This window comes from Vombatus ursinus, unplaced genomic scaffold (assembly GCF_900497805.2).
Source record: "Vombatus ursinus unplaced genomic scaffold, bare-nosed wombat genome assembly UNPS02000749.1, whole genome shotgun sequence".
Taxonomy (NCBI): domain Eukaryota; kingdom Metazoa; phylum Chordata; class Mammalia; order Diprotodontia; family Vombatidae; genus Vombatus; species Vombatus ursinus.
This window is the reverse complement of record NW_020940527.1, coordinates 26,401,693-26,425,423: the sequence shown is the minus strand read 5'-3', so window position 1 is coordinate 26,425,423 and position 23,731 is coordinate 26,401,693. Positions and strand designations below refer to the sequence as shown.

Sequence of the window (23,731 nt, the reverse complement as noted above, 5' to 3'; positions counted from 1 at the left end):
TCATTGAGAAACATTATTTGGTCTGATGTGAACTTAGGGGTTTTTGCTGAAATAGCTGTGTGAAAGCTGGGAAGTCTGCTTCCAATCAGGCAGCCATCTTGAGGCCATAAGCCTCAGCTGCCAAACCTTACCTCTTCTCCTTCCACTGTATCACTTTCATCTGTCCCTTTCTCACTCCTCACACAGCCACTGCTTAGTTCAGGTCCTCATCACCTCTTGCCTCTACTGGTGCAGTGGCCTCCTAATTGGTTTCCTTGTTTTTGTCTGTGTTACAATCCATCCTCCATACAGTTGCCAGAGTGATTTTCTTCAAGTGGTCTGATGATGTCATTTAGTAAACCCTTTTTTTACTTCTAGGATAAAATATCATCTCTGGCTTTTAAAAGCTCTTCACAACCTGACTCTCTCCTAATTCTCCAGGCCTCTTTATACTTCTCTCCTTTTCCCCGCTGCAGCCTAACTGACCTTCTTACTCCAACTCAAGTGTAGCACTCCATCTCCTATCTGCATGTCATACTGCCCCCCCCCCCTTTATATGAAGAATACACTCTCTTCCTCATCTCTGCCTCCTAGAATCTGACAGTTCTTTCAGGACGCATCTCGAGCATCACCTTCTGTACAAAGCTTTTCCTATCTTCTCTAACTGCCAGTGCCCTTCTTCCCTACTTTATACTTGTTTTGTATTTATCCTATAATATATGAATGTGTTATTTCTTCCTCCTCAAAAAATATAAACTTTGAGAAGACTGATTTTTTTGTTTCCTTTGAATCCACAGCACCTAGCATAATGCCTGGCACATAGCAGGTGCTTAAGAAATACTTGATGACTGATTGCTTACTTGATGGTGGGAGAAGTTAATTAGGAAGAGATAGGGATGTAGCTAGTAATCCAGTTTGCCTGAGGCAGAGGGAAATAAAACTGGAAAGGTGGGTTGTAGTTGGATTGTAAAGAGATTTAAATGTCTGGCTGAGGAATTTGTGTTTTGTTTTAAAAGCAAAAGGGAACTTTTAACTGACCAAGTGTGTCAACAGTTAGACTTATTTTTTTTAAAGAGATTATTTTGTTAGCTGTATGAAATATAGATTGGAGCAAGGAGACCAATTAAATTGTCCAGGCAAGAGCCTGAGTGAGTCTGGTAGCAACAATACAAGTGGAGAAGATAGGATGGATGCTACAGCCTTTAAGAGTTTATATCAGCACATGACAGTTGTTTGGACTTGGAGGAAATGGGAAGATTTAAAGATTGTGCCTAGTCTTTGAACCTGGTTGATAGGGTAGTGATTGACATTAAAGGAAATAGAGTTGGGAACAGGGACAGGTTTAGGGAAGAAGATTATGAGTTGTATGGACATGATCAATTTGAGGTACCAGTAGAATTTCAAAACTGATGTGACCATCAGGCCGCTGGAAGCAGAACTGAACATCTGAAGAGATTTGGGAGTCATTTTTGGAGGTGATAACCAAAGCCAGAGGAGTAAAGTCTTAGGGGTCTTCATCAGACGTTCTAGACAACCTTGTGAGAGAGAAAGAGTAAATATCATCAATAAAAAGACAGCTGAGCCTCAGAGGAGGTCAATGTTTGACAGGCCTACAGTTAGTGAAGGGCAGAGCTAGGATTTGAATCCATTTTATCTGTTGCCAAGTCCAGTACTCTTTCTGCTATACTGCATTACCTAAATAGACTTAAAAAAAAAAAAAAGACTAAAATAGATTACCATTGTTGAGATGATGTATGGTCTGCTGGGTTAGAAATAACAATGAATACGTGTGTAAAGGTTAAAAGGTATTGATTTTTATAAAATGAAGTAACTCTCTTTGGTTTTTCAAAAAATTAAATTACGAGGTATTATTTAACTGTAGTGTTTGTAAAGAAGGCCACAGAAAGTTTTGTGGTCCCACTCTTATTGCGTGTAGTAGAGTTCAATTTCCTTTCATTTTACATTGTAATCCTAGTGTCTTGTACAGTGCTTTTCACATAGTAGCTACTTCGTAAATGTTTATTAAATGTCATTTAAATTGACATGGTCATTTGAAAAATTTCAGTCTTTTGTCATCTTAAGAGTATTAAGAATATGGGTGAGTTTTGCTCACTTTCTCTTTTCTTTTCTTTTTTTCTTTTTTTTTTTTTGGCTTCTCAGTCATCTGAGTTTTTATGTCTTCCAACAACCCAACAAAGACTATTTTGACAGTATTTACCGTGTATTTTTGTGGAGAACAGCTGCAGTCGACTGCAATCTTTTGTGTCAGGGAACTCAGGGACACTTGTTCTTGTACCTCTGACTAGATAGGAAATATACGTTATGGAGAATAGGGGAAATACTGGATCATATAGGGGAGAAAACAAGGGTTCTCTAGTGCAATTGATTCAGCTGTGTTGAGGGGACAAAGGCTAGTCCAGCCACTTTTCCCCTCATTTTACAGATGAGGAAACTGAGTCTCAAACTAGTGAAGTGACTTAGCCAAGGTTCCATGGGTGGTAAGTAGCAGACGGAGCTCAGATATGGAACTTAGGTCTTCTGGCTCCAAGTTTAGCTGTCTTTCTGCCACTAATTGAATTTAGTTGAGTTTAATTTAAATTTAACTCCTATTCTTTAGGTGTACCATGGATAGCCATGTTAAATGTAGGAATTTGATAGTGGTGATCAAAATCCTCTTGCTCCATTATCTTAGTCTCCCTGCCTACCTGGCAGACATATCCATAAGGAAACCTTTATTTTTCATTTCTTCTCACCTGAAAATTTCTCCTTTGAATGTATCATCCATAATCCACTCCAGTTGAAAATTCCTCCCCCACCCTGTTTATATTTCATTATTTTCCCGTCATCTACAAGTTTCCCAAACACAGCTTAGGAAAGATTCGTTTAGACTGTAGGATAATTTACTAGTTTACAATTGCTGAGAACATATCATAAATTTTGTTGAGTTGAAAAAAACAATGAATTCATGTGTAAAAGTTAAAAAGGTGGATTTCTTTTAAGTAAAATACAGAACCATTCTTTGACCTTATCTGCATTCTTCCTAAGTAGTGTGAAAAAAGGCTGTCTTCATGATCCTTCCAAAAGTCATTACTCTGAAGGGTTATGGTTTTAGGGTTATTCAAATGCATCTTTAATAAGTTTATATGATATTCTTATTTGTGTGTGTGTGTGTGTGATTTAAGCAAATTGATTAAGTATAATTTTGAAGAGATTCCTATAACTTTTCCCCCCCAGTTATAATAACTTTATCACTGATTAACCAGAGCATAACATGTGGGGCAACAGAAATATATATGTCCAGAGAAAAATCAATGAAATTTTATCTATGTTGAAATTGTATTAGTTCTTCAAAATTTATCTCTCCTTCCCTTATTTTTCTGTTTTTGCTACAAATTTTATTTGCTGTACTAAATGGAAAGAAACTAAGCCACTGTACAATCAAAATGCCAGTGTGATATTGAAGGTTTAGTGAAGAGGAGATGGGCAGAGGCTCTGATTGTCATAACTTAAGTAGCCCTTCAACCTTTTCTTTTGAAATTGAAGCTATTAAAAATCTGTATTTAATATGAATACAGGGCAATAGAAGACTTGGTGATTACCACAAAACTGACAGGCTACAAGTTCATGTTGTCTGCTACATACAACTCTAGTAAAGAGCAAAGTTTTGGAATGCATGCTTCCTCTCCTAACTCTGAAAGTCTTAGATGAGGGTTAATGCCATGGAAATAAACAAGTAAAGACATTTCTTTCACAAGAATGGCCGTGAAACTCAGGAGAAGGAGGCAGAAGCACGTTGGTTCTTGAAATGATTGATTACCTATCTCAGCTGCTTTATGGGACATGAAATGGCTTCTAAAATGCAAGCCTTAAGATTGAATAAAGGACATCATTTTGTTGTTTATTACAGGTATAATAATCTGATGTATCAAGAAAGAAAAATTACAAAGATGTCTACCTAAGTAAAGTATCAAATTAGATTTTGTAAATTTCTCTAGCTTTTATTTCATTTACAGAATTTTAATCTTCATTATTTGTTCTCAGAACACCAAACTTTTGCTTTGATTTTTATTTTGGTATAAATAATATCTCACTCAGATTTAGAAAAAACTCATGTTAAGGAGTTTAGAGAACATCCTGATAGGTTAGTCTGAAAGTACTTATTTGAGATGTTTCTGTAAAATAAGCAAAATCATCCTTAGGTTTCTTTCTGACTTTACATTATACAAGGATTCTATTAAGTTTAGCAGACATATGTTAATGCTCTTATATTGTACTAGTTATTGAGAATACAAAAATGAACCATGACAGCTCTATCCCTCTCCTCCCCTACTTTCAGTGTAGCCACTGGAGGACTCTTTGAGATGGAATAACTTTGCTGATAGTAGGAGTGAGATGATTGGCTGTACTTCCCAGAATCAAAAATTGGGTCAAGTAGTCTTAAAGGGGTATTCTTTTTTTTTTAAATATATTTTTTATTTATTCCATTAACTTTTCCAGTTACAAATAAACAATTTTTAATATTCATTTTTTAAAAGTTTGAGTTCCAAATTCTCTCCCTCCTCCCCCTTCCCCACCTCTTGAGAAGACCAGCAATTTTACATCAAAAGTCATGCTCATATTTCCATATTCCATTCCATGTTTCAAAAGAAACAGACCAAAACACCCAAAAAAATTAAATTTAAAAAAAATATGCTTTAATCTGCATTCAGAATTCATCACTTCTCTCTCTGGAAGTACATAGCTTATTATAGGTCACAAAAGGTATTCTTTTTGCAAAATTTCATTCAAAGTAAACTTCTTTTTTGGAGGGGGGCTGTCTCAGAAAATCAGGAAAAAATATATATATACTTATATGTATAAAGATATAATATAATATATTATTATTAATTATATAAATATATAATTATACATAATATATTATTATTAATTTTATCCACACACATATAAAATACATAATTGTACCATAGCACCTTGGTAGGCCTATACACAAGCACATTCTTGAACACTCTAGGAAAATGCATTTGCCTGTAGGCCTACCAAGGTGCTATGGTACAATTATGTATATTTTCTGCATAGAGAGTTAATGGAAACTACCACAACTGAGCAAAGTGTGCTTTGCTGTTCTTTTCAGTGCCTAACAGGAGAAATCCAGCTGAATTCTTTTTTAACTACAGCCTATTTCTTATCTCCCTGGTGTTAACTGTCTTCTGCTTAGCTGACTGCTTCCTCCTTCTACCATGCTCCCCTGGCATACTCTTTAGATTATTTCCCCATAGCTTCTTTTCTTTACTACCTCTAATTTTGTGTTCCTTTGGAAATTGCTGTTGTTTTCTGATCTCCATCTTTGTCACAAGATGAGCAGGATGAACCTGTCTACATTATTAGTTAGTTCTTTGTCTATCCCTAGGCCCTGCACACTGTCTAGGTGATGAGGGCAGGGACCATCACCCAGATCAAGGCACAGGTGTCTTCTCTAGAGGTCATTGCTACTGAGGACCAGGTCCTGTTTTGGTGTGCCTCCTCACCCACCAGGGATGAAGCCATCTTCTGGGGCAGTGTGGGACAGAGCCCCTATCCACTCTGGAAGTGGGCTGTCTATATGCTAAGGGCTGGAAAAGTGAGGGGTCATACTCCCAAGATGGCCACGCAGGAGAAGATGAAAGAAGATTTTGCATGCTAAGAGGCAGACGCAGTACAACTGATGTTTTGTCAATTTGGCGCCCACCTCTGGCATGAAGGGCTGCACTGCTAATTTATCCCTCTCTACGATAACAGTAAATAAACAGTAAATGGTGGTATTTACTTTTCAATGAGGCAGTGTTTGCTTATCTAGAAATCTTATTGTTCCTGAAAGACAAGACAATAAGGGACTGTGAATTTTTCACTTCCAAATTTCCAGGCACTTCTTAGAGACTATCTTTTCAGCTCCTTCTCTTTGTTTTTCATCTATCTCTGGTACTAAGTACCTGAAGCCTTGTAATTTAATGGTTAGAGCAACAAGTTTGGAATACATTCTTGAATAAAAAACCATTCATTAAGCACTTATTATGTGCCAAACGTTTTTCTAAGAGCTGGAGAAACAAATACAGAAACAAAGACAGTGTCTGCGATCAAGGAGCTTACATTCTAATGGGAGAAAAAACACACACAGGGAAGTGGCAGCCAGGAAGAGAGGATTTGGTACAGAAACCTGGAGGTTTGATGAGTGAGGTCAGAGTTTGGAGTGGTGGAAGACCCAGATTAAAATCCCACTACTCATCTGTGTAACATTGGGCAAGACATTTCACCTCCCAGAGGCAATCTCAGGTACCAGGTTTCTTCATCTGTAAAAAGAGGGAGTTACCTGATCTCTAAGGTCCAAATCTCATGATAAGATAATGAGGGGGAAATTGGGGCTAGATTACATCTGCCTTTATATATGCTTGTTCAAATAATCAAGAGGTGACTGTAGGTGATTTTAGCTGTTACCTACTATCTGTACTGGAAAAGAAATCATTGGGTAAATCATTAAATATGGGGCTCTGAAACAACTCCCCCTGAAATAACACCTTTCAAAGGAATTTATGAGTATTCTTTTCCCCCCCTCCCGCTCCCCTCCCCCCATATCACACACTTCGAAGTTAGGTAGTCTTGAAGAAACAAAGGGATAGAAAGTTAGTTGATCATGGATCTGCCAGCCAATGCTGCACTCAGGGTTAAACCAGTTAGTTGTAAAATTCAATTCAGCAGATATTTGTTCAGTACCTACTGTGTAAAGACTTCCCTTTTTCCTTTCAAAACCTTCGTTTCCCCTTTTACTAGTCCCTTTTGTTTTAAGACTCTTTGCACATACATTTCAAGTTGGTACATGGTTCATTCTGATAATGGACAGCCTTCTTCTTGGGTTTTAGAAACACTGGAATGGAACAAACAATGTCATATCTAGGTCCATTAAGTGAATTATTGGCCTTTCATAACGTAGTAAGTCACTGAAATCCACTTATAACAAGAACTGTAATCACTGGATCAAAAGTTTTTTCTTTTTTTTTTCTCAAGCAGAAAATTGTTTTCCATTAGGGTCATTTGCTTCTCTCTTATTTCTTTTGAAGTATTCTGTTATATATTGTGTTGAATTTAGACTTTGAAAAGGCTTTTCATAAAGACCAAATATTCCTTGGAAAAACTGACTAAATAGGGTCAAAGGTAAAGTCTTGTCAGAGTTTAAAACAAAAGATAAGGCTGTAAATGACTAATTCTCATTCTTTGGGAAGTGGTTAATAAAAACGTAGAAGTACCCTAGGAGTTTGTGGAATTACAAGAGAAGCCAAGGAGCAGGATCATAAAATGGGCCAGAGTTGTAAAGTTATTATGATTTATTGAGGCTTTAGGGAAGGTTGGGGCAGGGGTAGTGGCAGGGGGGTGGGAGGGAAGGAGGTGATTCTACAGGGAACAAAACAAACTAGGAAAATGGAAAACAGTCAAGTGTTTTCATTATCATAGTTTTCAGATTATATATAGTAGTAGATAGAGATATTTTATTAGACCTGACCAAAGGTCAATATTATAAAAATTCTCACATCTGGTTAAAATTTCTAATGGGCTTTAAAAGCAAAGGAAGGACTAGATGAATTTTCATTTTTCATAGAAATTATGATGTATAACTAATTGCATACTCATTACCATGTCTGAATAGGGAATGCTCATGTAGTTTCTGTAATATGAAGTTAGAATTTTTGTAGGGGTTTCTGAAATAGGAAGATTTACCTGAATTCACTTTCTGGAATTTTGTCTGACACCAGGTCTAAGTTCCATTTAGATGAAGGGGACTTAAGGCTTGCCTTTAGTATTAGTAAGCATTAGTCACAGAAATCATCAATAGTACTTTCATTTCCTTTTTTATGTTCCATAATGTGTTTCTTCATTATTCATTGACATCATAAAATGTCAGAGATGGAAGAGATCTTGAAGATCTACCCCAGTCCTTTCACTTTACAGCTGAAATAAGCTTCCTTACCCAGAGCCTGAGAAAGAAATAACTTTTAATTTTTTGGGGGGGGGGGCAAAGTGCACAGATATATTATTAAGTGCATTGTTAAGTGTGCTGTTACGTAACTTTTAAGTGGCTAGGCTTGGTATTTTTGATAGAAGATAAGGGCAGGAACAAGTACATTTATTCAGATTCCCTCATATACAGGTTTAAGGAATTAATGAATTGTCTAATTGAACATGAGCACTTTGGTTCAGATGTCACTTCTATATGCTCATATCAAGGCATCAGCCAGTTAAGTAAGTATCTTTTTAACTTAGGAAGATTCAACATAGGAATCATATTGCCTATTATTTCCAATTTAAATGTTAGTATTTTGGAGTGCTGTTATTAATATGACCATTTTGCTTTTCCCTGAAACATGATTAAATATCCCCAAGAATGATTTTGTTACATCTCAGGGTCAGAATAAGTGATATCTCTAATTATATAATGGAAGGCAAAGGGAAAATCTGATTTGCTGAACACAACTTGATTTGCAGAAAACTTTGCCTCAACTTACCTGTTAACTGAAAGACATTTGTGTTGTTCTCAAAGCCTGCAGACCTAATGCCTAATGCCTGAAATCTGCTTCCGGTTTTCAGAACTTTTTATCTCTTTATCTGCTCATTCCACAAATGTTGATTGAGTCCCTCCTGCTCTGTGCTTTACCTTGTGAAAGAGGCAAAATGAAATGTTATGTCATACGTGACTTTTAGCTCTATCTTACAACAGTGCTTTTCTTCATGAGAAACTGGTCAATGTTTGCAATGTATTACTTGATGTATTGTTAGTATAGCAACATTGATTGAAGTTATTCAGAGTTCACTTCTTTGGGAATCTCAACATTTGGTTAAATTGGCTAAGACCCAAGAAGTAAGCAAAAAAGGACTGTAAAGGACCAAAGTAAAGCCCACAAAATTCATACAGCACATGTAGAGAAGTTTCTCAGATCTTCCCTGAGACTTCTAACTCTTACTTTACGTAGTCCTGAAAAGTCCAGCTGTCTGATTTCCTACCCAGTGATTGATTAGAAAGAATAAATTAAGAGGACGAAGCAGTGGGGTGGAGGAAAGACACAAAAGCCCTGTGGTTTGGAGCCTTTTAGCACCAAAGCAAGCTCCATCATTGTGTCAAACATCAGATATTTGACACCACAGCGATATAACCCTGAGTCAAGACAACATAATATTAGCCTTAATGTCCCCCATTTAAGAAGACAGAGAAATCTGTAATACGTTTTAAAAGAATCCCAAGCTAGATGGCTAAAGTAACAGAAGAGTTGGGCTGCTCAGAGGTGTTAGCATGAATTATGTATATGGAAAATTCACTTATTTAGAGCATTCCCTTGATAATGGTGGATAAATGAGACATTGTTGTGGCAATTTATTATGATACCTTTTCTAGAAACCTATAAGGCATGACTGGTATAGTCTAAGAACCCTCAAAAAGCCTGCTCATTTGCTCTGATGTGGCCAAACAGTGCTGGTTGGAAAGGCAGAGAATGTGCCTTAACTCTTTCATAAAGCAAGTCCTAATACTTTTCTAAATCAATAAAGGTATTTATTGGAACAGAAATGGAAATATAAAAATAGTAGAAGAATCTTCAGCATGTTTCTCAAATAGCAAGCCCTAATTCAAGTCCATAGAGTTCCTTAGAGGCAGCTGGTGGTGCAGGGTATAGAAAGCTGGGCCTATAGTCAGGAAGAATTGAGTACAAATAACTCAGATACTTAGTAGCTGTGTGACCCTGGGTAAGTCATTTAAACTGTTTGCCTCTTTTTCCTTAACTGTAAAATTGGGATAATAATAGCACCTATCTTGCAATATAGTTGTAAGGATAAAATGAGATATTTGTAACACATGCTTAGCATAGTGCCTAGCACAGAGTAGTTGTTGTTCATTCCTTTCAGTCTTTTCTGACTCTTTGTGAGCCCCATTTGGGATTTTCTTGGCAAAGATATTAGAGTGGTTTGCCATTTCCTTCTCCAGCACATTTTTACAGATGAGGAAACTGAGACCACAAGGTTAAGTGATTTGCCCAGGGTAAGTATTGGAGGCCAGATTTGAATTTGGGTCTTCCTGACTCCAGGCCTGGCACTATCTCACTGCCCTGTTAGCACAATAATATCTAGCACATAATAGGTGCTAGATAAATGCTTATCTCCTTCCTTTCCCCATGTTTGTGAATGGCTGACAGGTACCCACTATATACAAGAGACTGTGCTACACACATACTAGAATTCAGAGACAATAGGAAAATAGCCCATCCCTTCAAAGAGCTTTTTTTACATTCTAATTGCGTTCACACAAGATGGCTTCCGAAGAAAAATGAAATTCTGTAAAATTGGGCATGAGCAGCCTAGGAAAAATTATCTAGAAAAATAGGGGGTGAACCCACAATCAAGTTGGAAGAGATTGTGCATCCACAAGTCTGAACACTTAATTGATTCCTAACCTGAAGCAGTTTGTGTTAAGTAGCAGGTGTGATGTAGGAGCAAACAACATTTTCATGCCATGTATCAGGAAACATGTTCTCCAGGATTTTTTAGGGTTTAGATAGAAAACCAAAAGAGAATGTAAGCTTCCTAGTTCACACCTGCCATATGAATTGCCATATAATTTCTTACAATTATTTTGAAAATTGAAGGCAGGGAGGGATGATTTAATGAAAGATGTCATCACCGCCATAAAAAATGATTACTCTGCTTTATGTGCTGTAACAAGCAGTAATCATAGTCACAGATGTAGATCACTACTATGAAGCAATTTATAATCTTACCCCCAAAAAAGCCATTGATAAGTTGAATAAAACTTACTGAAAGTATCAGCAGTGAGGAAACTTGGCTAAGCAGGTCTGTCACATTAAGTATAATAATGATAATGTTCTCTCAGCAAATCTCAAATGTCCTGAAATCTTCCTTGCTAAACCATTAGCTACGTTATCAGCAGTACATTTAGTTTGTCCCCTGTACTAAGTTATTTCCATACACACCTTATAAATTCCCCATTAAAAGTCTAGAAACTTATTATGGATTAGCTTCTGGATGCTTTCAAAATAAAGGGTTTTGGTATAACATAATTTCCAAAAATTATAGGTTTTATTAAGATGACTGAGAGAATGCAGCAGTGGCCTAGTGTTAATAATAATAACAACAATAATAATAGCTAATATTCATATGTCACTTATTATGTGCTAGTAGGCACTGTGCTAAACAGTTTATAAATATTATCACATTTGTTCCTCACAACAACCCTGGCAAGTTACAGGTAATGAAACTGAGGCAAACACAGGTGAAGTGACTTTCCCAGGCTCCCACAGCTAGTAAGTGTCTAAGGCTAGATTTGAACTAAGGTTTTCCTGACTTCTGGCCCAGAGCTCTTTTTACTGGGCCACCTCACTGCCTCCCATGTTCAGAGTTAAGTCCTGGGAATCAGACACTATGGGTTGTAAGACTGCCTTTGTGTTGACTTCCCAGAAGGCAGATCATTGGTTTCTCCTTGTATGTGTTTATGTGAAAAGGAGTGTAATGGCACCTGCATTGTTGTTATCAACCAACTAGCAGTGTTGGGAAAAAACGTGTGAAGCCCACATGCAAAATACAAACACTAAGATTTATCATAATTTTGTCATCTATCCAATTATTAGATTACTAGGGTTTCATTTTCAAATTGGCTTCTTATTTTTGGGCCTGATATCTGTGTGCCTAATTTGTGTGTAAAATAGCCATATTGGTAGTATTGCTATAGCTAAAAGTCATGGTTAAGACAATTTAGCATTTAGTAATCATTTTCATGCCCTGGAGCAGAGATATTTCTGAACAATCTTTTTGAAAGAATGCAGGATGAATTATGAAAGAATGAGTAATGGTAGAGAATGAAATTAAACTAAATAATTTTTAAAATCTGGGTTTTTAGGCATAGTGTTAGGAATTTTAAAAATAAGCAGCTTTGTCATTTTCCTAATTTGTATCCAGTTGCCCACTCTTGTTTATATGTTTGAAATGTATACTGTGAGTGAATCCTGACATTTCCATTTATTAATAAATGACCATAGGCACAGTCACACAGCTTCTCTGGACTTTAGTTTCCTCATTCGTAAAGTGAGAGGGTTGAGCTGGACGACCTAAGGTTTCTTCCAGTTCTGAAGCAATGATCATAGATACAGTTTATCAGCTTTAATATTTTTAAATGGGTAAATGCTATAATCTACCAGCTGCTAAATCTGAGAAATCAAACCCACTTCAGCTAACCACCTGAATTTATTATAATATGTTGGTATGTATCATATATATTCTAGGCCACATCCATTATGAATTCTGTCGATTTTTGACATATATAAATGGAATTAAGATTTGGTGATGTGCTTTTTTTTCCTTTTTTTTCCCCCTATTTTCTTTGAAACTGACTTGCCTTTATTGACTATTTTTCTTTCTATCTGTCTAGTGAGGACCCAGCAGAGACAGTAACAATAGATTCTAACAATCAGTCGAAGTCACCACTGGAAAAGTTTATGGTCAGACTGTGTACCCATCATCAGAAGCAGTTCATTCGTGTTCTAAACGACCTCTACACAGAAGTGCAGCCTGGGACTGACGGTCAACGATTTCCCGATTCTGAAACTATGGATCTTTCTACTTGCAGCCCTGGGTGTGGTCAGCTAAGCACTGAAAATCAGGAAAAGGGAACTATTTGTTTTGACATGAAGTCCCCTTCTGCAGATTTACTCGTAGACCGAACGACGTGTCAAGGGTCCCCTTGTTTGACAGGGTCAACCCTGAAGGAGCCTGCTGAGATGAAATCTTTAGAAAGAAAAGAGAGTTCTTTTACTGTTATCAAAAAAGATTCTTCTGAACTTCCAACTACTAAAGCCAATTCTGGTGGTCCAAAGGATAGTTCTACTCTTGGATACCTCACTGCATCTAATTCTTCCTCATTTAATTCCCACCATGTTTCTAAATGCCCGGAAGGGCAAACTACTGGACAAGAGCATGACATTAGTGTTAAAAAATTGGAGGATGAAAAAGACCAGATACAGAGCACAGCTTTAGTCGAAGGTTTTATTGCTGTAAAAGTGGCAAATGTGAACAGTACTGAGGATGGTGACACTTGTATGGTTTCTCAAAAGAATTTATTCAGAGCTTTACCAGAAGAGACTTGGGACTCAGGGTTTATGGGAAGCTCACCTAGAACTGCTGACAAAGAGAATGCTTTACAGTGTAGCCCCAAATCATCTTTGCACCAGGACTTAGAGGAAAATGAACAAGATACAAGGCCAAAGCAGGAAAACCATCTCCACGTGCTAGGAAGGAATAAGGCGGGTTACCATTTACATCCCGGTGACAAGGGTCAGTTTGATAATTCCAAAGATGTTTGGTTATCACCAAGCCCCATGCCAAGTCTACACAAAGCATCCATTGGACATTCACGAACAAAAATTATATCGGCCTCCATTAAAACAGCTCGGAAAAGTAAAAGAACTTCAGGTTTGAGAATTAATGATTATGACAACCAGTATGATGTTGTTTATATTAGCCAACCCATAACTGAGTGCCACTTTGAGAGTCAGAGATCAATATTATCTTCTCGGAAGACAGCGAGAAAGAGCACTCGAGGATATTTTTTCAATGGAGACTGCTGTGAGCTACCAACTGTCCGCACATTGGCCAGAAGTTCACGAAGTGAAGACAGAAGCAGCTGCTCGGCTCTGCATGCAGAGTCCTTAGGGACTCCCAAACAGGCCCTGACAACTTCAGACAACGGACCTGCAGGTGATGTCGAGATCCTTGGAGAAGACCCCGAAGGACCCAGGGAGGAAAGACCTGCCCTCAAGGAAGTCTCCCAAGACTCTCAGGAGTCTGAAGCTTGTTCTGCAGCTGAGGATACCAGAGATCAAATTGAACCTGATCAAGTTAGTTTCCTGAATCCAAAAGAATCTACAGCTTCAGGGTCTCCCCTTTCTTTTGTCCATAAAGAGAAGGTACCAGAAGGCAATTCTGATGCCATAGTAAATGGCTCCCCTTTGCATGTGGAAGACCAACCACAAATTGAATTGTTAGGCACTAATGAGGCTAGTGTTCCCCTGGGAATGGATAGCTGCACTGACCACTCCCCTGAAAACATTCTTGAAGGTGATAGTGACACTATTATTGCCTCAAGACCTCATTCTCCTTCTGAAGCTCTTAACAGAGAGGAAAGTCCTGTTTGCTCTGAAAATCAGGCTTCCCCAAGGGACTTGAATCTGGATGCAGATTTTGAAAGTGTTAATAGAAGTCAAAGCATTAATAGTGAAACTAAAACTGAAAACCCTCAAGAGCAAGATGAAAACCAGCACAAACAAGGTGAGGTTCTATGTACCAATGAAAATCCGGATGACATTGAGGGCAGTGAGGCAGCACATGATACCAGTCAGCTAGAGAAAGAAGAGCAAAGTGATGATAAGCAGTCTTCAGAAACAGAGATACATGATCAGAACATTCATCCAGAAGAGAATCCAGATAACAAGAAGAAGAAAGTCAAAAAAACCCTTGTGGCCTCTGATAGGTGCCTAAGAAGTCAGCTTTCAGATACACCAACTGCTCTCCACCTTCCTTGTCTTCAGATCAAAGTTTCCAAAAGTCCAGGTGCAAAACGTCCTAAGAGAGAAGTATACCTTGATGGAGCAGCATCTGTCCATTTCCCAACTGACTGCTTCCACAAAACGCTGTTGGAGAATATTGGAAATATCAATACTGATGAAAAGGGTCCTGAGCAGAAGCAAGGTGAAGGGCACGGGATAACCACCAGACAGACTTGTAAAAACGTGATAGCAGAAGAAGATGGGGCTGCAAGGGGAGAAGCAGCATCATCTAAGAGTAGTAGCCCCACTCCCACAACTAGCCAGGACCCACAGGAAGAGAAGCTTGTGATCTGTGAACAGACTAATTCTGATGCCAGAAATGTTCATCTTCCTGCAGAAAGCAGTCCTCATAAAGAAGACGCAAAGCAGTCAGAGAAGGAGTCTGTGAGCAGCCCTGCAAAGGGTTTAGAGGAAGTTGTCAATGAGGTAGACGGTGAAAATCTAAACCATAGTGATGCACTGTCTAGTCTGTGTGAGTTACCAAGTGACAGAAGGGAAGGCACTGGTACAACCCTAAAATCATCGATGAAACATAAAAGGCTGGCCTCTCCAGCCTACAACTTAAGGCATGCTCATGCAGTGGACTCTTTGGATGCCGCAAAACCTCCTGCAGGAAAGGATGTTGTGCAGGTACATTCTGTGCCAGAAGAAAACCAAGTCTCGGATGCCGAAGATTCCGTGGAATTGAAAGATGCAGATACACTGGTGGCTGATAAGCCAAAGTTTGTGGAATGGTGTGCTGAAGAGGAGAATCAAGAGCTTATTGCTGACTTCAGTGCCCAGTACATGAAAGTTCAGAAAGGCTGGATCCAGCTGGAGAAAGAAGTACAGCCCACACCAAAAGTAAAGAATAAGTCTGACAAACTGAAAGAGATCTGGAAGAGTAAGAAAAGATCACGCAAATGTAAGGGATCATTAGAAGTCCAAAAGCTTTCCCCTGTTCAGATGCTATTTATGAAGCCTTTTAAACTGTCTAACATTTGTAGGTGGTTCCTAGAGACAACTGAAACAAAATCACTTGTAATTGTGAAGAAGCTCAATACTCGTCTCCCAGGAGACGTACCCCCTATCAAAAGCCCCCTTCAGAAAACCTCCTCTTCTAGCCAGTATCCTAGTTCACAACAGGCTGAGCGCTTGAAAAAACACTTAAAAAAATTTCCTGGGGCAACACCTGCTAGGAATAATTGGAAAACTCAAAAGCTGTGGGCTAAATTCCGAGAAAATGTTGATAAAATGGAGTCAGCAGAGACTACCACTGTCAGCCTTGGATCTCACTCTGAAGCTAATTTAGAATTCAAGGAAGAAAGAACTAGCCAGCCTTCTTCTAATTTGCCTACACCAGCAAGTACTCGAATCCTAAGAAAATACTCCAATATTAGAGGGAACCTCCGAGCCCAGCAACGTTCAATAAAGAATCAGAAAACAGAAAGTTCATTTGATCTCCCTCTGGAAAATAAACAGAATCGAAAGAGTGTGTGCATTAACCCTTTAATGTCTCCCAAACTTGCTTTGCAAGTCAATGCAGATGGATTTCCGGTGAAGACCTCAAGTGCTGAAGGAGCCCGGGGAAGGAAAGGGAAGTTAGATTCCTTACCTAAAGCCGAAGGTCAGCAGAACAAAAGGAAGAAAACAGCCAATGAGAACAGCAGCCTGCAAGACAGCACCACTTCCCCTAGCAAGGACAGATTGCAAGTAAAGAAAGCCAGTAAAGCCAAACATTTAGATGTGTCCTCTAAAGCATCAGCTGTCAAGAAGCGGCCTTCCTCAGATAAGACCAACAAGCTATCCAAAAAGGCGTCTTCGAAAGAAAAAAAAGTTAAGAAAGCCACAGACAAGGCTGCAGGGAAGAGCCATCTTCCCCTCCGGAAAGGAAAAGACAATACTCAGAAGAAGCCAAGCCAGACTCAGCCCACCCCTCGAGAAAAACTGTTCAAATCTCCAAAGCAGAAGGCTGCTGGTGAGTCGCCTTCCAGGTCACAGAAGACTACTCACAAAAAGCAGAGTAGTGCAAAGACTAAGAAGAACAGGTCATCTGTGAAGAAAACCCCGGAGAGCATCCTGGCCCAGAGGAAACGAAAGCTGCGGGCAAAACTTGACTGTTCCCACAGCAAGAGAAGACGCCTGGATGCCAAGTGATGGAAAGCAGGGTAGCCAGGTGTGAGCTGTTCTATGGCAGCGATTCTTTACTTTGCATTAACTCAACCTGCTTCTATAAGCTGTAGCAAGCCTTTGAAATCTGCAGTTAAAGGAAAACATCCACAGTTTTAGGCATCAGAAAACAGTGGCTCAGATGGAGAAAGGAACTTGCTTTCTCCCTCTAGGGTTGAGAAAGGGAGTTAATTACTTTCTGAATGTTCTTGGATCTTAAACTTGGAACCAGGCAGATTTAGTTTAAAAGTACAGTGCCTTATTTATCCTTTTTTTAAAATAAAAAAAAAGCTAAAAAGCTAATCTGTATGATTAAAGGCTTGCATTTTATACTTGATGCACAAGCACTTGTACTGTAGCAGAAATGACCACCATCGAGCCCCCGAAGTCGTTTTCCAGCAGCGTCTCTGTCTGAACAGTTGTTCATCTTTGAAAACCTCTTGGTGTTCCCTCCCAATCTTTTTGAGTTATGGTAAAACAAGACTGAAATCATTTGGGATGGTGTGAAGACTCTAGGGGTGGGGGTCTGTTGCCCTTTAGTTAAACATTATCCTATTTGTTACTTTTTTTTAAAAAAAAATTATCTTTTTAATTGTTGGTCACTTCTGTGGACTTTGAGTTTTTTAAATTTCAGACCATGTATCCTCATCATTGAACCCCACTTAAAATCCATGTGGCACGAGAGGTCAGGTGTTTGCTTGTAGCCTCCAAAGTTATTTTGTAGGCCCCGTTTTTGCTGCTGATTCTTCAGTATCTGTCATCTTTGCTTTGAGGCCTGATAGCTTGGCTTTCCTCTTAACACTTTCCCTGACCCCAAAAACAATCTAAACTTTTAATAATATCACTATTAGGACAAAAACAGGCATTTTTATTTTCTCTCTCTTACTCAAAGACCCCCCACATTCAAAGCCTAAGTGCTATTTTATTTAATAACCGGACTCAGCTTTTGTAAGCATGTGGGCACACATTTAATAATAAGCCTGTCTTAGTTCCAGTTTTCAGTTTGTTATTGGTGTTTTCCTCATGTAATGACGTGCTCATGGCATCAAGTGGACTGAATAATTAACAGAGTTCAATCAGTTCAGATAGAACAGAATGCATCTATGTTATCATCCATCCCCAGGCCTCTTTTGGAAACAGACACTTGAAGATCTAACCAATGTAATCTGTGAGATAAGTCAAGGGGTTAGCTTAAGATACCCTCCCCCGGAGGGAGCCCTAAACAAAACAGCTGCTGTGTGAAAAATGCCTCCTTTGGGATAGGCAGCCAGCCTTTCCCATGCCAGGCTCTCCCCGAGTGGTTCAGAATCAAGGGCCACCTTCTCTGTAAAAAAAAGTTCTTTTTACTTCTTTACTATAAGCCCACCTGGAAGGAGGGAGCACATGTTGGCCGTAACTCTGTGCCTTGAATGTTGCTTCTCTGCATTGCTGATACATTCCCATTGAGCCACTGCAAAGCAAAAGCTGAATTGTTGAAGACTTTTCCATGTTTTTACTTCCTTGTGCAGCATCTGAAAAGGGTGGTGTGGGAGTCTGTTTTAAGAATAGCCACCCATTCAAGACGTTCCAGTATCTCTGTACATAAAACCTGATGTTTGTTGTTTTTTAAATGCACTTCGCTCAAATCATGATAAGACAGGCATTTCTGGGAAAGGTGATCTCTGCTTAGTGAGGTACAATAGAGAAGAAGGGCAGAGGGGAGGCATAGCTGTGCTGAACTTCCAAGACTCCAAGGTTGGCAAGAGGGGTCTGCAGATGGGAACCTTTTTTTATTAGTCTTTTCCGCTCTGTGAGACACAGACTATGTTCACGCTTTGAAAAATCCCCATGCTTAGCTACTCAAGAGCTACTGACATGAATGAAATTGCAAAGTGTACATTTTGATAGCCTTTTTGTTTTTCCCAAACTGAGGTGCATGAAAATAGTGGCACAGTTGTAACGTTTTTAAAAGAATGTTTATTTTCTTGAATCTTTTTTCGCATAAATATTGATGAAGAGAGCTTAATCGTGATTTAAATAGCTCTGCCTTTGCCTCAGCCAGGTGCATTTTCCTCTAGCATAAAAATGTCTGGTTTGAATTTGTTTTTTGTTTTTTTAGCTGTACATGTTCCATTGTTTGCAGGGGCTGAAATAAGGTTGAGGAGAAGTATAGAGTAATGGGTAAATGGAGAGGATTTTATATAGACTTGCTTTCAAAACCCTCTTAGGCTTACTTGGGATTTCATCATTTTTCTGTTTTCCTATTCTGGGCTACATTTGGAAAATGTGTGTATTTCACATCTGTTAAATTAATAGAGCCTCTTTTAAATCTACTGATAACTTTGTAGCAGTGACTACTACTGTTGAAGCAGATAGGATTCTATGTGAGAGAGACACCTTTTAAAAATGATGATTCTTTTTATCTTGAGCAAATCTCATCACATTGTTTTAGCTTACTCAGAGTTTCCCTTGAAATGATATGTGCAGCAGATGTATAAGAGACTTTCCCTTCCTGCCCATCCGCTTTCCATTGCTTGCCAGGTAATCTTTCAGCTCCTTCCTCTGTGGGGTTGTAGCCACAATGCCAGTCTTTGCAGCACTGCCTACCAAGGAGTCATGGGCTGGGTTTTTTTTTTTTTCTATCAAGCCATATCCCTCAATTCATTGTGGCAATAGCTGTCCCCTCACCTCTCTTGACTTGCACTGAACTGTCAATATATCCCTAAATGTTTGTAGATCAATAGGAGAGTCTTGTGACAGCTGGTATTGTCATTGGTGAGCAGCTCTTGAACTTAGGGAAGGGGATGCCAACCCACCTCTCCCTTCCACCCTCCTATCCCCCCCAATAGAGGAGGGGATTCAGTATCCTATACTGTGGTACTCATAACTTTTCCTCTTTTTTTCCATTTGTCTCCCACTGACGTCTTTGTAACTCATTCTTTTTGCAAAGGTGTATATGTATGTGTGCTTATCTATGATTAACTATCACCCCCTTTTCCAGTTAGACATTTTCCCCCAAATTGAATTTCATACCCCTTAAAAGTGTACTCTCTTCTTCTGTCTTCTGACTATTCACCCATTTCTCAGGGGAAGCCTGAGTTCTGCTCCAGAATTAGGAAGCAGGAGGAGTCTTTTGAGGCTCTCAGTGTGGAGAAGTATAAGGAAGATTTCCACCAAATCAGAGTTCAGAAACAACCTACTTAAACCACTCCTTGATTCTCACACTCAACTACATAATGACTTCAGAGATGCTCTTGAAGCAGGCAAAACCCTTTATTTCTGGTTCATATTGTAACATTGCTGGTATCTGTTAGTCACAAATTTCCATCAGGAGTCTGCCCATCCTTTAGTGTTTCTTGAGTTTTTTGGCCCTGTCCATTTCCAGTACTAAAGAAATCAATATGGAAATAATGCCCCACACATTACCTTAAAGAAAATTTTTATCTATTACTGTAAACATAATAGGATACATGTAGTAGTATACATATAATAGTTTCCCAGGGAAGAGTCATAAATACTACCATACATGTATGCTACCTTCTAATAGAGAATTTAGATCAATCAATTATATGCATCATCTACTACCCTATTGTAGATTTCTTAACTAAAAAACTTCAGATTTTATAGATAAAATTCATTACTTGGAGACAAGTAATTGGAATTGAGGCTTTCATTTCTTTAAGTGAACTCATGATTGCCCTGTGCTTGCCACTTGTGGCTTATTTTATTATTCTTACTGGAGGTGGCACTTTGATTGGTTTGTGGGCCATGTTGGAATAAGAGAGGCAAAGGGTACTGCAGAGTAGTATAGACTGGTATTACTAGATGTTGTCATCATCCGTGGTGGCACCTGCACCCAGCCCCCACTGTGGCTGGGGGGAAAGCACCAGCTGACCAAACTAATCCAGCAAATGCCATGTTTTCCTTACTAATGCTCAAGTTTAAGAAAATCACATTTCTTATTTTGAGATCAAAGAATCATATTCTTTTTTTGTAACCTCCCTGTCACCTCTCTTCATTCTACTTTGTCTCCTTGCTCGTTTTCTCCACCTCTTTTTTTTTTTTTTTAGTTTTTTACCTCTTTCTTTACGTTCTTCTCCCACTGACTTAACCTTTGTAACTCATTCTTTCTCTGCAAAGGTGGATATGTATGTGTACATATCTATGATTAACTATCATCCCCCTTTCCAATTAGACATTTTCTCCCAAATTGAATTTCATACACTGTAGAAATGTACCCACTTTTTCTGTCATCCAACTATTCACTCATTCTGTTAATCTATATATTCAGAATTGGTGGCCAAATAACTTTTAAAAGTGCTGAAATGTATGCTGATATAATTTGATGCAGTGTAAGTGAAGTAATCCAAGTACAATGAGGACTTGCACCTTTAAACATATTTGTTATTGCAAGATGCAGAGATTTATTTCTACTAGGAAAGAATTCAGTTTGCTCCCGTTGGACTCCTAGTTTTCTGGATTGCAAATTTGGATACGGAAAAGCTCTTTAACAGAATAATTTGAAGCAAGGATCACTTCAAATCACAATGGCTTGCCTTTCAGAATGATTGTAAAATATCATTTATTCTTAAATAGTATTGTAATTTTTTTTTAAATTTGGGTCTGAAGAAAGAGGTATATGGCATTGAGCTCTTTATAGACATGTTCCTTTGCACCCTCCAAAATTGTCATGTAAAAGGTGAAAAAGCAAAAGCACAGAAAGGAGGTACCAGATCAGATGTTGGAGTCACAGAACCATGAATTAATCTGAACAGGAAGCTGGAAGTGATTCATTGCTCTTCTTTTTCATATGCATTCCAAGGAGTGATGATACAGGGGCAAGTGATAATGGAAAAGTCAGCTCCTTGTTTTCTGTCCATAACTATAAAAGATAAATTCATTTATCTTTTTTTTCTGTAAAGAAGATGATTATTGCATTGCTGAAACTTCTTCCGAGAAGCCCCAGCGCTCCTAATTGTGTTTGAACAGGAAATTTGATTTGGTGGTTCTTCGCCATTTTTTTAAGTATTGCCATCATGTAGGCTGGACAGACTGTCTATAATGCTAGATTATTTTGATTGTGTAGAAATCAGGTTTGAAAAACACCCTCATATTGAATCGTACCTGCCTTTGGCACATTCCTGGCCCAAACTATGCTTCCCTGCTGTCCTAGATTATTTTAAAAGTAAAAAGAATTCCATTCTTAAAACAAGCAGGACAACAACTTTCTGAGGATTATGGATACTACATCCTCCCTGAAAATGGTGGGACAGACTCCCAAAGTGTGGGATGTCCTAAAAGAAAAATCTTGGAATCTAAATCCTTTGCTTCAAAGATAAACAAACTTGGGGAAAACCAGACTCCTTTCTGTGCTGCAGTATTGTGAGGCTGTACCTATACTAGATAGGGGGGCGGTGTTCCCAAGGACTCCACAGCATCATTGGTAAGAATACATGCATTGAGAGGTAGATTGTTCTTCTGGACTCTGTAAACTAGACCAGAATATCCATTTAATGTAATTATCACTTCTTTGTCCTTCTCGCAGAGTTTTATGCCATATGCTTAGCTCTTGGGGAAACTCTTTGGCTCACCTTTCTAGAGAATAGTTGTGCCATAGTATTAAAAAGAAGTTATTTTCACCCGAACACACACCAGCAGAGCAGACCTCTGCTTTCTGACATAGGCGCCATACGCAGTTACCATACCTGGTCATTGAACATGCCCATCGCGAGCTTGGCTCTAGACGGAGAAAGGTTTAGTGGCACAGCTTGCTGGTGCTCCTGTGGAGTCTCAGAGTGTCATCCCAGTTTCGAGTGTATTGGACCATGAGTGTCTTTTAGAAAACAAAAATTCAAGGCCTCTTTTTGGGCATGGAGTTGGGTAGCTGGTTTGAAAAACATAAATAGTTTTCCAGAATGCCACACAGGTCTCCATGATCTGGTCTTCATAAACCCCTGTGTAGAAAATTAATCTTTCTGTAATTTTCCCTTCCTTGATGATACTGCATTTTCTCCTGGGCATGCGCACACAGTCACAGCTGTAGAGTAATGCTTTTTTTATAATAAAGGATGGTGTGCCCCATTGTTGATTAAATATTTGTCAGTGACACATGTGTAAGTAATGTTCAAATCCATTATGTGTCTGTAGTTAGATTACTGGTGGTGGGTAGTAATCTTTATTTGTGTTATTCAAGCATGAACTTGTACCTATTTGAGAGAGACACACACACAGAAACCAGAGGAGCTGGAGGTGGATGGTAGCATATCCTTAACTTACTTGGTCCCTCCCACAGTTAAAGCGTTGGTAGGTCTTTTACCTTCCAAGATAGCAGCCTGTGACTACAAACCCTTCTTTCTGCTTTTGTTGAAGCTTCACATCACCCCCATGGTCTTTCCTTTTAATTTTAAACAAAGAAGCTGCTGAAGTCCCTGATTGGGAAGGAACCAGGCTTTCTTGTCACTTTCCTGTCATTTCCCCTTCTCTGCCTCTAACCCCTTTATGGCACCGCCCCCCACCCCCTTAGTGGTGCAAGCACCTTCTCCCATATAGTCTTAATCAGTTTTTATATTCATCTGCTTCACAAGTTTTACATTTTCTTGTCCAAAAATTGACCCATTGTTTCTCTTCATTGTTCTTCTTGTCATTGTCTTCAAGAGTGTTTGATGTTTTTTTCATGCCCAGTTGCTTTCTGTAATTTATACAATATATTGTCTTATATTTAATGCTGTAAAATATTTGAAAATGTGGTTTGCAGAAAAAAGTAAGTAGGCTTACATTATGTTGTATATTTATGCCGTAACTGAGGAGGGGTATTTTTAGAGCCACTGTAGCTTGAAGTTTTTAATTTTTGCCAATAGTTACTATGTTCTGAGTAGTCCTAGGAGTATGATTTATTGATGACTTTGTCTCAGTAAGTAAGGTTTCAAATATCTGTATATATACATATTTATACATGCCACTGTAGAGTTGATTTCACTGTAAATAGTGGTAATTTCCTGTTC

General features: G+C 38.7%; 1 protein-coding gene across 4 annotated transcripts in view; it reads left to right on the top strand.

Annotated features, from left to right (window-relative positions):
- The window catches only part of LCOR (ligand dependent nuclear receptor corepressor), a 136,106-nt gene extending 116,754 nt beyond the window's left edge, over nt 1-19,352 (top strand). For 3 of the 4 annotated variants that reach the window (XM_027859605.1, XM_027859599.1, XM_027859609.1), the window contains one exon: nt 12,431-19,352. In XM_027859605.1, the coding sequence (XP_027715406.1) occupies nt 12,431-16,739 (4,309 nt within the window). In that variant the 3' untranslated portion in view covers nt 16,740-19,352. Of the gene's footprint in view, nt 1-3,886; nt 3,939-12,430 lie in introns of all 4 variants that reach the window. The other variant, XM_027859617.1, reaches the window with a different exon arrangement.
- The last annotated feature ends 4,379 nt before the right edge of the window (nt 19,353-23,731 follow it).